Genomic DNA, 14,702 nt, shown 5'->3' with positions numbered 1-14,702 from the left:
CGTCGAAATACGTAATTAGCATCAAATGAAGGCAGTCATGCGCCATTTGAACTGATGCTCAACCATAGGATACCGCAGCGTTGCGGATAACCATTTTCATTGCTGCTCTTGCTATTATGTGTGACATCCTCTACAGCGTTATTTATGGTTTCGAGTTGGCCTGGAACGCCTTCGTCGTAATTTGTGCGCCCGAAAAATGTGTAGCAGTGTTCTCCAAGAGTATAGTTCAGAGGATACTGTCTTTCGCGTATATTTAAAAAATTAGTATCCATACGTTGTGTTGAGGAAAACTGAAGTATTTACCCTATAGGACTTGTTAGAGCATTCGTTCCATTTCCCTTTCAGAAATTGGTTCAAAATGGCTCTGAGCACTATGGGACTTAACTTCTGAGGTCATCAGTTCCCTTGAAGTTAGAACTACTTAAACTTAACTAACCTAAGGACATTACATACATCCATGCCCGAGGCAGGATTCTAAACTTGACTCTGAGTAAGAAAAATTACGTTATGGAGTGCAGATACCATGTTTCAGGCGACAGTGTCCCACAGTGAATCTCGGGCGCCGCTGATCTCGATGATGCAGACTATGTGGAGAATGCTACAGATTCGCATACGTTAAACGATTAATTGTTGCTAACGTACATTGAACACGTTAGAATCTTAACCTGCTACTTTACTGCTGTGACCGGGGAATTTCCCAAGGTCTTTTGATGTACAGAGTAGTCAAAATAAAACTAATCCTAAAATTGGGCACATTATGCATCTGCTGCTCAGCGCACTGATAGGGATATTTGATGCATAATGGCATGTGGTATGAGAGTTTACATTTCCGGACAGGCAGAAATATGCACGATCTGAAGAAATATAAAGAAAAGGAAAACTAAAAATCCAACTGGCCGCATATCACTTCATACAGAAACCATCGTAGAATCGAACCGAATAGTACGATGTGAAAGCTTTAATTCATGCACAAGAGAAAGCTTATAAACCTACAGGTCTTCTTTTTCATTTTTCTGATAATATGACTATTCCCACTTGTACAGCTAATCAGCGTTTCCATTTGTTAAAGTTTATGGGGACTTCTTTTACCGACACTCTAATTCATGGGACGCTACGGTCATGGACTGTGCGGCTGGTCTCGGCGGAGGTTCGAGTCCTCCCTCGGGCATGGGTGTGTGTGTGTGTGTGTGTGTGTGTGTGTGTGTGTGTGTGTGTGTTTGTCCTTAGGATAATTTGGGTTAAGTAGTGTGTAAGCTTAGGGACTGATGGTCTTAGCAGTTAAGTCCCACAAGGTTTTACACACATTTGAACATTTTTTTTTCTGTAATTCGTGTCGGAATGTTTGCTAATGATCTATTTGCTGTTAACATAAGGTTATCGTGAAATACTAAACACTTCTGTGCCACTTTTTTGTTTGACACTCTTAATATCAGTTATTTTTTTCGTGGAACATTATTAAAAAATGTTGCAGGTGACAGAGATGTCACTGTGGAAGAACTGTAACGTAACGTAAATGGTTTGACAGACGGAAGTGTGTCAGAGAAAGCAGAAGGTGAAGTGACGTGGGGGTGTTGTGTGCAGCTGTCCGGGTGGGCGGACGAGCTTCGCGGGGAGCTGGTGGCGGATGAGGCGGCGGACACGCTGGAGGCGGCGGAGCGGCTGCTAGAGCAGTGCCGCGACCAGCGCGCCTCCTCGCTGGACGCGTGCGCCTCCACCATCGCGCAGGGCGAGACCCTGCTGCAGGAGCTCAGGTGAGTCTGCCTCTGCCTGCCACTCTAGTCGTGCAATCCTCGTTTATTTTAAATACAGTTTAATTGCACTCGAGTGCGGCATTTGAAACATAACACGAGGGGCGTTCAGTAAGAAATGCAACAACAGATTTTTTGGAAAGAGATTTTCACTCTGCAGCGGAGTGTGCGCTGATATGAAACTTCCTGGCAGATTAAAACTGTGTGCCGCACCGAGACTCGAACTCGGGACCTTTGCCTTTCGCGGGCAAGTGCTCTACCAAGGTCCCGGGTTCGAGTCTCGGTCCGGCACACAGTTTTAATCTGCCACGAAGTTTCAGCAAATTTTTTTCATGGTCAGTTTCACTTGAAAAAAAAAATACAGAGTTCGTTGTGGAACATTGCGCAGTATTCCCACTTCAGTCCCTATAAGTTCATGAAGTTTCGATAGGTGGCGGCGCTATACGTAGTCTTCAAAGTGGCGCATATAACAGAGGAACGTACCAAACTGAAAGCTGCCAGTGAGTTTCCTTTGGCGGAAATCCAGAGCGTCCAGTGTATTCATACACGCTTGTGGAATATCTGTGGGGGCTTAGCAGGGAACAAAAGCACGATTAATGGTTGGACAAGGTTGTGCAAACACCTGTTCGATCTTCCGTGTTCCAGCCGGCCGCTCACAGTTGTGACTCTTGCAATGTTGGAACGTGCGGGCACTCTCATTCGAGCTAACCGACAGATCGCAGTGAAACACTCGCAGCTCAACTGGATGCTTCTGTTGGTAGTACTGAGACATCCGTCCAGCAGTTGGGTTACTCAAGGTTGTGTGCTTGCTGGGTTCCTCACCACGTGATAGAAGACCATAAAGAGCAATGAAGGACCGTCTGTGCGGAGCTGCTTTCGTGTTACGAGACTAATCGGAACAATTGTTTGTCGAACGTCGTCATAGGCAACGAAACAAATCGGCAATCCGTGGAGTGGTGTCACACTACCTCTCCTTCGAAGAAAAAGTTCAAAGCAGGCCCTCAGCCGGTAAAGTCGTGGTGACTGTCCTCTGGTACTCTAATGGGGCTATTCTGTTTGATGTCCTCCCTCATGGTGCAACGATAAGTGTGCAATGTGCTACCCTCAGGGAACTGAGGAAACGAGTTCAGTGTGTACGTTGCACAAAAATGCAGACGGACTTCTCTTTCTCCATGACAACGCAAGGTTCTCACACAACTCTGCGCAGCCGGGAGGAGCTCCCCAAACTTCATTGGACTGTTCCATCTCATCCACCCTACAACCCGGGTCTCGGACCTTCCGACTTCCATCTGTCCATCTGCTTGGCTTAATGGAGAATGCACTCCGCGGCAAGCGGTACCTCTCAGTAAGTTGGCGAATGGCCGTCGCATTGAATGGAGGCTATTTAGAGAAATAGGATTTTGTAGCTAGAAAAGTGGGAAGTAATGCGACATCACGTTTTAGAATCCTGAATAAAACCACCGTACTTTCAGAAAAAGAATTGTTGCATTGCTTGTTGAACGCCACTCCTAGTATATGGACCCTTGCTGTTAACTTGGGTAAGTGTTACATATCTCTCTATTACAAAACAATTAACATTTATAATGGGTTATTCTTAAGTGAATCCAGAGAAACTACACAGACACACGTATCAGCTGACAGAAAATTTTTCCAAGCTTTAACTGAATTTATACAGGGGCGGGACAAAAAATATTAAAACGCCGCGAGAAATGCATGCTTGAACATAAATGCAGATTCTAGCAAAGCCTGCTGCATGCCACGTTATATTTGACCACGAGTGGCATCCATGAAATGTCCTCAGTACGCTACAAGTGTAGTCGTCATCACAACGGTATTCTGTGTAGTTGAGAGTGCACTATGTCGGACCCAAGAGAATTCAGACGTGAGCGAATTTTCAGTACTCTTATGGTGAGTGCTTCCATAAGCAAGGGAGCCGAAGTGTTTGGTGTTTCAAGAGACAACGTATGGAAGATCTAGACTGCGACTAGGAAAATAGGGAAAAAATGGTTCAGATGGCTCTGAGCACTATGGGACTTCACTTCTGAGGCCATCAGTCCCCTAGAACTTAGAACTACTTAAACCTAACTAACCTAAGGACATCACACACACTTCCACGCCCGAGGCAGGATTCGAACCTGCGACCGTAGCGGTCGCGCGGTTCCAGTCTGTAGCGCCTCGAACCGCTCGGCCAACCTAACCTAACCTAACCTAACCTAACCTAACCTAACCTAACCTAAACCCCGGCCGGCGAAAATAGGGAAAAAATCATGCTGCAAGTCACTACGTAGATGAAAGTGTTTATGGAGTTACCGTGACGAAAGGTCATTGACGAGTATTGTGAGGAAAAATAAGACGACTACAGTGACAAAAATCTGTGGAGACCATAATGTCGCGCTCATGAACCCTGTCAGCACGAGAACAACAGGAAGAAAGCTCCAGAAGGAGCGAGTTGCAGAGCGAGCTGCAACCCGAAAAGCACTTGTCAGTGATGCAAACGTCCCTAATAAGGAAACGGGGTGGCGAAGCCATAACACCTGCGCTATCGAGCGATGGAAGAAAGCCATTCGGTCGGATGAATCTCATTTCACACTGTTTCCAGCTTCTGGCCAAGTTACGCCCGAATAGAGAAACATGGCGGAGTTCGGTGGTGATTTGGGCAGCCATATCGTGGTATTCCGTGCGCACCATGGTTACTCTGCAAGGTCGCATTACTGTCAAGGATTATGTGACCATTTTGGCTGATCAGGTCCATACCATGATACCATTTTCATTCTGCAATGGTGATACTGCGTTCCAAGGCGTCAGGACACCTGTTCACACAGCTCGCTTCGGCGAGGACGGGTTTTGTGAGCACGAGCATGAATCGTCGCGTCTTCCCTGGCCACCACAGTCTCGAGATCGGAATATTATTGAGCCTTTATGGTCTACTTTGGAGGGAAGGGTGCGTGATCGCTATCTACCTCCAGCATTGTTACCTGAACTTGCCACTATTTTGCAGGAAGAATGGAGTAAGATTCCCTTTAAAACCATATAGCGCTTGTATTTATCCCTTCATGGACGATGGGGGGGCTGTTTTGCAGGGCAACAGTTTTCCTACACCGTATAATGCGATGTGTTTTTGGTATTTCCATACGCGAAAAACGTCAATGCGTGCGTGCAGTTCATTGAAGTCGGTGAACGAACTGCCGGGAAGGGGCAACAGCAGCACGCATTGTAAATCAGTTCATTTGGTAACCTATGTAAAGGTGCTCGTATTCGACGCGAGAGTACGGAGCGGATAACTCGTGCACATGCTGTGACACGCCTCCCTCCTAGTGCAACTGCAGCACGGCAGGTATTAGAATATAAACCAAGACAGATGCTCTATCCACTGATGTATGTCATTTTTGTGGGTGTCTTGTAGGTTAAGCGCAGTCTTGTTCCGAAACCGTAGAGGTACTTACGAGTAATCCTACACGTCCTTACGATTAAAACGAAGAAGCTGTAATATGCCCATAATAAGTCTGTTCGGGATCGTTACCAGAGTTTCTTAGTAATTGGTGCTAAGGCACGAAGTGAACAGGTGGGCGCATCGTGACGGGAGGGCTTAAGTCCGCTGCGTGACGGAGCGCTGATGGGAATGTAGTGGTTGCGGCTTTGGCTGCGCCCGCTGTCCGGGCTGGAGCGGAGCTTCCCCCTTAGCGGCAGTGACGCTCACAAGCGCGTCTCGTAGAGGCTAGCATCCAAGTCTCTCCGCTCAAGTCCGCCAGTGAGGTGCCTACTCTGCAGTCTCGTACTCAAGAGCCTCACTAGGATGAAATCTCCCCTGGAGTACTGGAAATATTTCTATCTGAGCTTGTCTATACATCTGATTGGTCAGCTCAAGTAGTTCTCCTCGTCAGTCGAGTTATTTAACAGTAATTTTCATAACTTAGTTTCATTCACGTACAATCGTTGTTCTGCGAAATCCTGAAATAATTTCAATAAAGAAACACTGCACGACTTTATCGTGTTCTGTTTACGTTAGTATTTTATGTTATGTTTGCGTGTGTGTTGTTCTGCTTCTCTCTTATCCCACGCTCGTCTGTTCTTGATTTTACTGCAGTTGTAAAACATAAAGCTTGAATTGTTTTGTCGACTTACAAGAATTGTGCCTCCTACATTGCGTAGAAACACACACACACACACACACACACACACACACACACACACACACAATCTCTCACGCTGTTTCTTTACATAAAATAACAACTTGGAACAAAGATACTGGAACAGTTTTGCTTCCCAAAGAGTTTGGATGCAGTCCGAGGCGTTCTATTTTAATATATTGCATTATTTCTATTAAGTTATTACAGTTATGCTTTAAGTTCTTGTTATACTATTATGTTGCAAATAGTGGAGAGCAATCCACGAGGAAATTAATGTATTTATGGATCTGTTATAGTTACTATACATGATAGAAACGGAAAACCGGGAGAAAAAATTCTGAATGACAAGTTAGCTAGTGAATCGAATAATTTCTTTTCGCCGTACTTGATCAAACGTAAATGATTCAACGGTTTATTATGAAAATCATTAACTTTCGTTACTGTTGCGTACTGCTCTCTCTGCACAGCTGAAAGTCAACATGCTCTCGGCAACAACTTTGTTTCTCAAATAGTGATCGTTCGCTATGGCATTTCTTTTTTTTTTTTTTGCAATACCTGCAAGTTATATACGTAACTATAGCCAATCAAAGCACGGGCTTCTCCAACCAGTAACATCGTTTGAAGATTAATAGGTAACAATAAGGACCTATACGAAATTGTACGAGCAAGTAGTCGCTGGTAAAGAAGGTGAGCCGAACACTCTGATTACGTGCCACTGCTCTAGCGTTTTTGTCGTTGCCAAGAAGACGTAACAAAAGTCGTCGAACAAATTTACTACCGCTCTATCAGGATCGCTATCGGCCAGTACCATCCATACGTTAGTGACAAGCAGATACTCAGGGAAACGTAATTGGGAGTCTTCCAAATAAAGCTCCACGTCGTTGTGGCGGAACCATATAATGTATAAACTCAGGGTGTCCAGGTATTCTGATGCACTGTCCAAATGCATATCCATCGAGGTTAGGTGGGAGCAGCTATATCGGTGTGAAGAAAGAGATAACATATAATAGATATTACAGAGCAACAATGCAAGCAATAGCTATCTGTTGTGAAATTTCAAAAAAAAAAAAAAATTGCCTTTGGCTACTATTATCGTTCCAACTGAAATGCCAAATCGCTCGTAGTTCTAAAACCTTCCACTCGCATTGCACCGCCAATTAGCGATGTGATTTCTCATTTCAGCAACCATTATCAGAAACTACTAAACACGTCAATGTAGAAAGTATTCGCCTATATTTGAAAGATACCTGTCTGGTTGGTAAATTATATGCACAAGTGCCACTCAAAGTATACTCACTATTACGAAAATTGCAGGTGGTAGGTATTTATTAATGTTTTATATCATTAATCTGGTATAACATTGTTATGTTTAGCAATTAATAAACACAGTTTTTCAACATAGAATGAAGGCTTTCACGGCAGGTGTTGTTATCACTTAACACTTCCGGGATGAGATGCCGTGGTCCATGCATACAAGTCTTCCCTGACGTTTCGCCTTCGACTGCGGAAGGCATCCTTTGAAGACAATCGGCGAAGGCAGTTCGCCCATTGTCCTCGGAGGATGCCTTCCGCAGTCGAAGGCGAAACGTCAGGGCAGACTTGTATGTATGGACCACGACATCTCAGCCCGGAAGTGTTAAGTGATGACAGTTTTTCAAGTTCGACAATGTTGGACACACCCTCTTATGGCGAGAGGTGGGAACACGTAATGCACCCAGGAACATGGCCGAACATCGGTTTGATGGTCCGGGCGTTATGGTGTGAGGAGGCATAGTGTTGCATAGGCGCACTGAACTCCAAGTCATTGAACGTGGCACACTCATCGGTCAGTTTTATCGTCCCACTGTACTGCTTCCCCAGGGGTGATTTTGCCCCTAACTTCATTTTTATGGATGGCAATGAATGGCAAAATGGAACAGTGCATATGGAGGTGCTCTTGGAACGATATTCGGCGAATGGACTCGTCTACACGTTCACCCGATTTCAGTCCCGTCGCACGCGTCTGGGACGCGTTTCGGAGACGTATTGTAGCGCGTCCAACGATCATCTAGCAGTTGTCAACCGCACTGGTGGAGGAATGGAACACTTCATCGCAAGAACTTCGTTCTGACATTGTGGCCAGCATGGCAGCACGTTGCAGAGCATGCACTGCTGTCCATCTTGATGACAAACCGTATTAAGAATGCCGCCTTTTCTAATGTCCAGCTAACCATCAAGATTCGCGGTGGCTCCAGTGTAATTATTTTCTTTGTATAAATATATTATTTCTGCTTGTCTCATTGTGTATATTATTCATTTACTTTCTGTACTATACTGTAGCAGTTCTTTATGCACCGAAGCGCCAAAGAAAGTGGTATAGACATGCGTTACTCAAATACAGAGATATGTAAACTGGTAAAATACGGCAGTTGCGGTCGGCAAAGCCCATATAAGACAACAGGTGCTTGGCGCAGTTGTCAGATCGGTTACAGCTGCTACAACGGCAGGTTATCAAGATTTAAGTGAGTTTGAAATTGTTGTTGTAGTCGGCGCACGAGCGATGGGACACAGTGTCTGCGAGGTAGCGATGAAGTGGGGATTTTTCCGTACGACCATTTCACAAGTCTATCATGAATATCAGGAATCCGGTAAAACGTCAAATCTCCGACATCACTGCGGCCAGAAAAAGACCCTGCAAGAACGGCACAAACGACGACTGAAGAGAATCGTTCAGCGTGGCAGGAGTGCAACCCTTCCGCAAACTGCTGTAGATTTCAGTGCCGGACCATCAACAAGTGTCACCGTGCGAACCATTCAGCGAAACATCATCGATATGGGCTTTCGGAGCCGAAGGCCCACTCGTGTACCCTTGCTGACTGCACAAAGCTTTACGCCTCGCCTGGGACCGTCAACACCGGCATTGGACTCTTGATGACTGGAAAAATGTCGTCTGGTCTGACGAGTCTCTTTTCAGATTGTATCGAGCGGATGGAGGTGTACGGGTATGGAGACAACCTAATGAATCCATTGATCGTGCATGTCAGCAGGGGACTTTTCAAGCTGGTGCAGGCTCAATGCTGTGGGGAGTGTGCAGTTGGAGTCATGTGGAACCCCTGTTAGGTCTAAATACGACTCTGACGGTGAGACGTTCGTAAGCATCCTGTCTGATCACCTGCATCCATTCATGTCCATTGTGTATTCCGACGTACCAGCAGGGACAGTACGACATTCCACACGTCCAGAATTGCTACAGAGTGGCTCCATGAACACTTATCTGAGTTGAAACACTTCCGCTGTCCACCAAACTTCCCAGACATGAACATTATTGAGCATATCTGGAATTCCTTGCAACGTGCTGTTCAGAAGAGATCTCCACTCCACGGATTTGTGGACAGCCCTGGAGGAATCAAGGTGTCAGTTCCCTCCAGTACTACTTCGGCCATTAGTCGAGTGCATGCCACGTCATGTTGTGGCACTTCTGCGTGCTCCCGTGAGCCCTATACGATATTAGGCAGGTGTACCAGTGTCTTTGGCTCTTCAGTGTAAGTATGTGTCAAGTTGTATTCAGCTACATTACTTGGCTGTGACACGCGACAGCCGGCCGCTGTGGCCGAGCGGTTCTAGGCGCTTCAGCCCGGAACCGCGCTGCTGTTACGGTCGCAGGTTCGAATCCTGCCTCGGCCATAGATGTGTGTGATGTCCTTAGGTTAGTTAGGTTTTAAGTAGTTCTAGGTCCAGGGGACTGATGACCTTAGGTGTTAAATCCCATAGTGCTTAGAGCCATTTGAACCATTTTGATACGCACGAAAGCCGCGTTAGTCCTTTAGTTTTGCGCACCAGTGTACATACGGTCAGCATCACACGCGTCTTCGAGGAAGCGTAAGGTCAGCTTCGGTAATGACAAGAGGAGAAATGAGAACGCGGGATCACCGTTAGGCGCGTGACGTTTGTCGCTCTCTCCGGGTGCTGACCACTCACTACCTGCCGTTGCGTGTTGGCCAAATTGCCCACTATCATTCGGCACGTAGTACCGCGTAATTTGCGAGTCGAGTGAACGTGTGCGTTGTGCTTCGTCGTTTCCGAGACCGATGAAGCCATACGCCAGTATGGACCATCGAGTGCTCAGTTGGCTGTCCCGCGCCCAGAGAATGCTTAAAAAATTACTCCACAGACAGACCAGGCGAACCTACGGCGTGCAGAAGATGAGGTATGTGACATGCTAGCAGCTGCTTCTTCGCGTTACCGAGCAGTTTTCTCCGCGTAAGAAACTTTTTGTTGTTGTCTTCAATCCCAAGAGTTTTTGATACAGTTCTCCACGCCACTCTATCCCGTGCAAGCCTCTTCAACTCCGAATGAATATTGCAACCTACGTCCATGTGAATATACTTACTGTATTCATCGTTTGCTCTCCCTCTGCAGTTTTAACCCCCCTCCCCCTACTCTCTCTCTCTCTCTCTCTCTCTCTCACACACACACACACACACACACACACACACACTGGGAAACGCGCGCGCCAGAACGTATACCTCCATGACCAAATTGACAAATAGTTTATGCCTCTGAATGTGTCCTGTCGACAGAGCCCTTCTTGTATTCAAGTTGTGCCTTAAATTTCTGTTATCCCTGATAGGATTCAGTACCTCCTCATTAGTTATTCGATCTACCCATCTAGGTCTTCATCATTATATGTAGCACGACAGTTCAGAAGTTTCTAATCTCCTCTTCTCTGAACTGCTCATCGTCTACGTTTCAATTGGAAACAAAGTTACACACCACTCCTTCAAATAAGACTTATGATACTTAAAATTATATTTGAAATTGACACATCTCTCTTTTTTTAAAAAATGATTTCGTGCTGTAGTCGGTCTGCGTTTTATGTCCTCTCTGCTTCGGTCGTTATCATTTATTTTGCTCTCCAGATAATAAAAACTGACATACTTCTTTTAGTGTCTCATTTCCTACTAAAATTCCTTCAGCATCACCTGACATAATTTGACAACATTCCATACCTTTGCATTATTTTTGTTGAAGTTTCTTTTATAATACTGCCCATTCTATTCAGCTGTTTTTCCAAGTTCTTTGCTGTCTCTGAGTTGATATCTGCTATTATTTGCGTTGTGTTAGACCGTTAGTTTTTTTGCGTTCTAGACAGTTTATCCGTTGTAATGTGCTACAGTACTTCTAATTTTAACATTAATCTTGCCAGAATCCTTCTTTCTAGAGTCGTAAGATTGTTATGAAACATTGTCAAAACTTTGCCACTCACATAGTGCATTTCTCGTTATTGGTCCTGTAGTTACCAATCGTTTCCTTACAAACCAGGACACACGTAGCATGGTTGCATGAGCGAGATGTTGTTTAGGATTTGTTACAGCGGTTTAACCAGTGCATAAAAAAGCAGCAATTTGACCTTGCAGCGCAGAATTTCCTGGCATTGAATTATCTGCTACCGATTGCAACCGTTATGTGCTGAAACTTGATGTGTCATGTTCGGTTGCGATAGGAGATTTATGGCCCTTGTAACTGATGTTTGATACACAGATAATAAAACCAGCGCGGTTCAGAATTTCATCAGCATTTATTTATTGTAAAATACCTGGGAGTTTGGAGACACGCAAATAAAGCAGCTGGTAACGCCATCGAGGATATTTCGCGTTTGACGCTCTGCGAAGGCTTCAGATTATTGTGGAGTGATGTATCGACTCAGGTTCACTCGTTGAGGGAGCAGAGCAGCCGTATGAATAAAGTGACAGCAACATCTGGTGATTCATATACTGCCTACCATGACTGATGGAAGGCGACTCGCTAGTCACATGTCATGTTTAGCCCTTGAAACAGCCAGCGGGTCATTCGCTTACTCCTGATGAGTGAACAGACTATACGTGCGAACTTTCCTTTGACTCATTTCCAATGAGCGGAGAAGCTAGAGATTCAGAAAAGTTTTGAATCCTGTGATGTGGCTACAACACCGCGCAATATTGACGATTCCCATCACTTCTGGCAATGGGGAAGCCATTGGAAGTCTTATGATAGCCGGAGCTCACTCAGCGTACACAAATAAACGTGTGTTATATGCTTAAGGTCGACCAAACACAGAGCAGTGTAATGCAGCAGGCGTCGTTGATACTGGTATCTTTCGTCAAGATATCTGTCGGTACGTGGCCAATAAACCGTGAATATCACCCTACTTGTCAACAGCTTATCACTTGCTTTCCATGAATCCTGATAATACTTTCTAATTTGGAGACAGATTTAATTTGTAGGTCACAGCTAACCGTACTCATAACCACTGTAATTCATCTGTAGAAGAATTTACACTTTTATTCACGTGTTCAGTATAACGCAGAAGTGAACGACCTGTTTCTGTTTGTGTGTTTATGTAATACTGCAATCGGGGGTGGGGGGGGGGTGCGGGTGGATGAAACTGAGCGAAAATGTTACAAATGTGCAATTACTCATCCATCTTTTTTGCGGGTGATATACTGATTTTAATCTCGTCGTTTGGTTAAATAAGGATTAAGAGATTAAGTCTCAAGTTGCCGGATCAAGTTTTCCGCAGTCTGAGGTTCAGAGTTGATACCGAGTGTATTAGGATCGAAGGACTATTACATTTGGACATGACCGAGCGATGAAATGACCGTGACATAAATACAGAAAACGCCGACAAACTTTAGGTCCACCTTCCTTGTAAACATGGGTTCTAAAATGTATACCTTTGTTCGTTTTCGGTGCTATGGTAGAGAACAAGAAAAAACTATAGTAAACGTAAGACCTAACATGCATACTTTAAGAGCAAGGAGCACTTGTGCATCTTCGCCAGTTTAAAACGCGTGTCTTCTTCTACTGAACAAGTGCTCGTAGCTCTTTAAGGTATGCATTTTAAAGCCCATGTTAAGTAGACATTTTTTTCTTGCTTTGGCCCATACAACTTCCTCCCAGAACATGAAAAGCAAAGAGCTTGCAGCAGAAGAGATGTGTCTCATAGTATCGAAGACGAGCCAGTGGTCATATCTCTTACTGTGTGCGCCTTAGAGCCCTTATTTACTTTACGTATTTTCTTGTTTGCAATCAACCTGACCCTAAAGTTTGTCGAAGTTTTTTTTGGCGCACCCAATATATGAATCTCTCTATTGCAGAAGTGCTTCCAACGTCATGTCGAATACTGGGCCGCCCATACCTAATTTAGCTCACACGTGTACTGACGATAACAGTGCTTTGTTGCGTCAAACTAACAAAGTGGGTATGTAGTGCGCGGCTCCTGATATTTAGAAACGTTATGACTGTTCAATTTTCAGCCGATTCAATATTATGAAGCTTCGCTACAAGGTGACGATGGAAAATGAAAACGAAAAAAGTTAGAAAGGAAATGCATACTTAGCACTTTGTAGCAATATAGGGGAGAGTCGCGCAGTGTGGGCCGGCTTAAGATTTTTGACTTCAATTTGTAACTGTGGTGGTTATCTGAATATTTATATACTACTCTCTTACCTCCAGACGTGTTTTGTGGAGAACACAGTGTAATGATTTTTATTTGTTCTTTATGGTACTTCATTACATCGGAAGTAAAAGAGCTACATTGCAAGGCTTGTAGAAAGTCTCTTTCCTTTGGTAATATCGGTTGTTAACGATACACCGCACTGATACCTACTGAATAATAATAGCTCACATAAGCATGGGAATGTCTTGTTACTATTTTAGCTTAGTTCACCAATGTTTAGCTTATTATTTTACACATATCATCAGTCAGAGACAAAATACTCTTCCGATCCACAAATCCAACGTGTGCCCAGCCTCTACACTTGCTGCACTGCACCCATTCTTCTACAAATGACTCCAAACACACTTTTCTGTCTCTTGTGTTGACCTATTTTTTCCAGTAAGTTCCAGTTTTCTTCGCCGCTTTTTAATTTCGTTTCCATGGACAGCCATGCGTGTTTATTTTTTAACGTCCGACTTAAGGTCAGAATTCTTCGGCTCTCTTTCAGAATTTATTTTTTCCGATCTTATTGTCTCCTCTTCGGTGGCGATCTTTTTGTAATCGCTGCAGGTGCCTCCCTCGCAGTTATTTTCTTAGACATAGCCTTGCTCACAGGCATTTTCATGTACTCTTCATTTCAATTTTCTCTCACTTTTTTTTTCATTTCCCGCCATTTCGGTCTGAAAAGAAGTGAGAAGAAGATGAAATTGAAATTACTTCCGGCTGATACTGAAAGACAATCGGGTGGCCGGTTCTGCACGACAAACACGCTGTACGATCTAGCCATATTATACGTTCTTTTGTAGAAATTATGACGAAACGTCTGTTTATATGTAGTTCCTTACATAACGTAGATAGCCGAAATCTAGAACCGAAATTAATCACTTACCTTGTATTGTATGTTAACCGGGGACCTAGAAATGACGGAGAGGCTCCTTCGCCGCCGCAGCCGCAGTGGTCCACAACCCCACGACGACCACCGCAGTCCACTTCACCCCTCCGCCGCCCCACACCGAACTGAGGGTTATTGTGCGGTTCGGCCACCGGTGGACCCCCCAGGGAACGTCTCACACCAGACGAATGTAGCCCCTATGTTTCCGTGGTAGAGTAATGGTGGTGTACGCGTACGTGGAGAACTTGTTTGCGTAGCAATCGCCGACATAGTGTAACTGAGGCGGAATAAGGGGAACCAGCCCGCATTCGCCGAGGCAGACGGAAAACCGCCTAAAAACCATCCACAGACTGGTCGGTTCACCGGACCTAGACACAAATCCGCCGGGCGGATCCGTGCCGGGGATCAGGCTCTCTTTCCCGCCCGGAAGCCGTGCGTTAGACCGCACGGCGAACCGGGTGGGCTCACTTACCTTAAAA

At 44.9% G+C, this 14,702-nt stretch overlaps 1 protein-coding gene across 1 annotated transcript in view; it reads left to right on the top strand.

Annotated features, from left to right (window-relative positions):
• The window catches only part of LOC126259616 (kalirin), a 1,784,965-nt gene that overhangs the window by 878,441 nt on the left and 891,822 nt on the right, over nt 1-14,702 (top strand). Inside the window, exon 15 of the mRNA XM_049956530.1 lies at nt 1,582-1,751. Coding sequence (XP_049812487.1) covers nt 1,582-1,751 — 170 coding nt within the window. The remainder of the gene's footprint in view (nt 1-1,581; nt 1,752-14,702) is intronic.

This window comes from Schistocerca nitens, chromosome 5 (assembly GCF_023898315.1).
Source record: "Schistocerca nitens isolate TAMUIC-IGC-003100 chromosome 5, iqSchNite1.1, whole genome shotgun sequence".
Lineage (NCBI taxonomy): Eukaryota > Metazoa > Arthropoda > Insecta > Orthoptera > Acrididae > Schistocerca > Schistocerca nitens.
The sequence above is the reverse complement of the archived record's forward strand: the minus strand, read 5'-3'. Positions and strand labels throughout refer to the sequence as shown.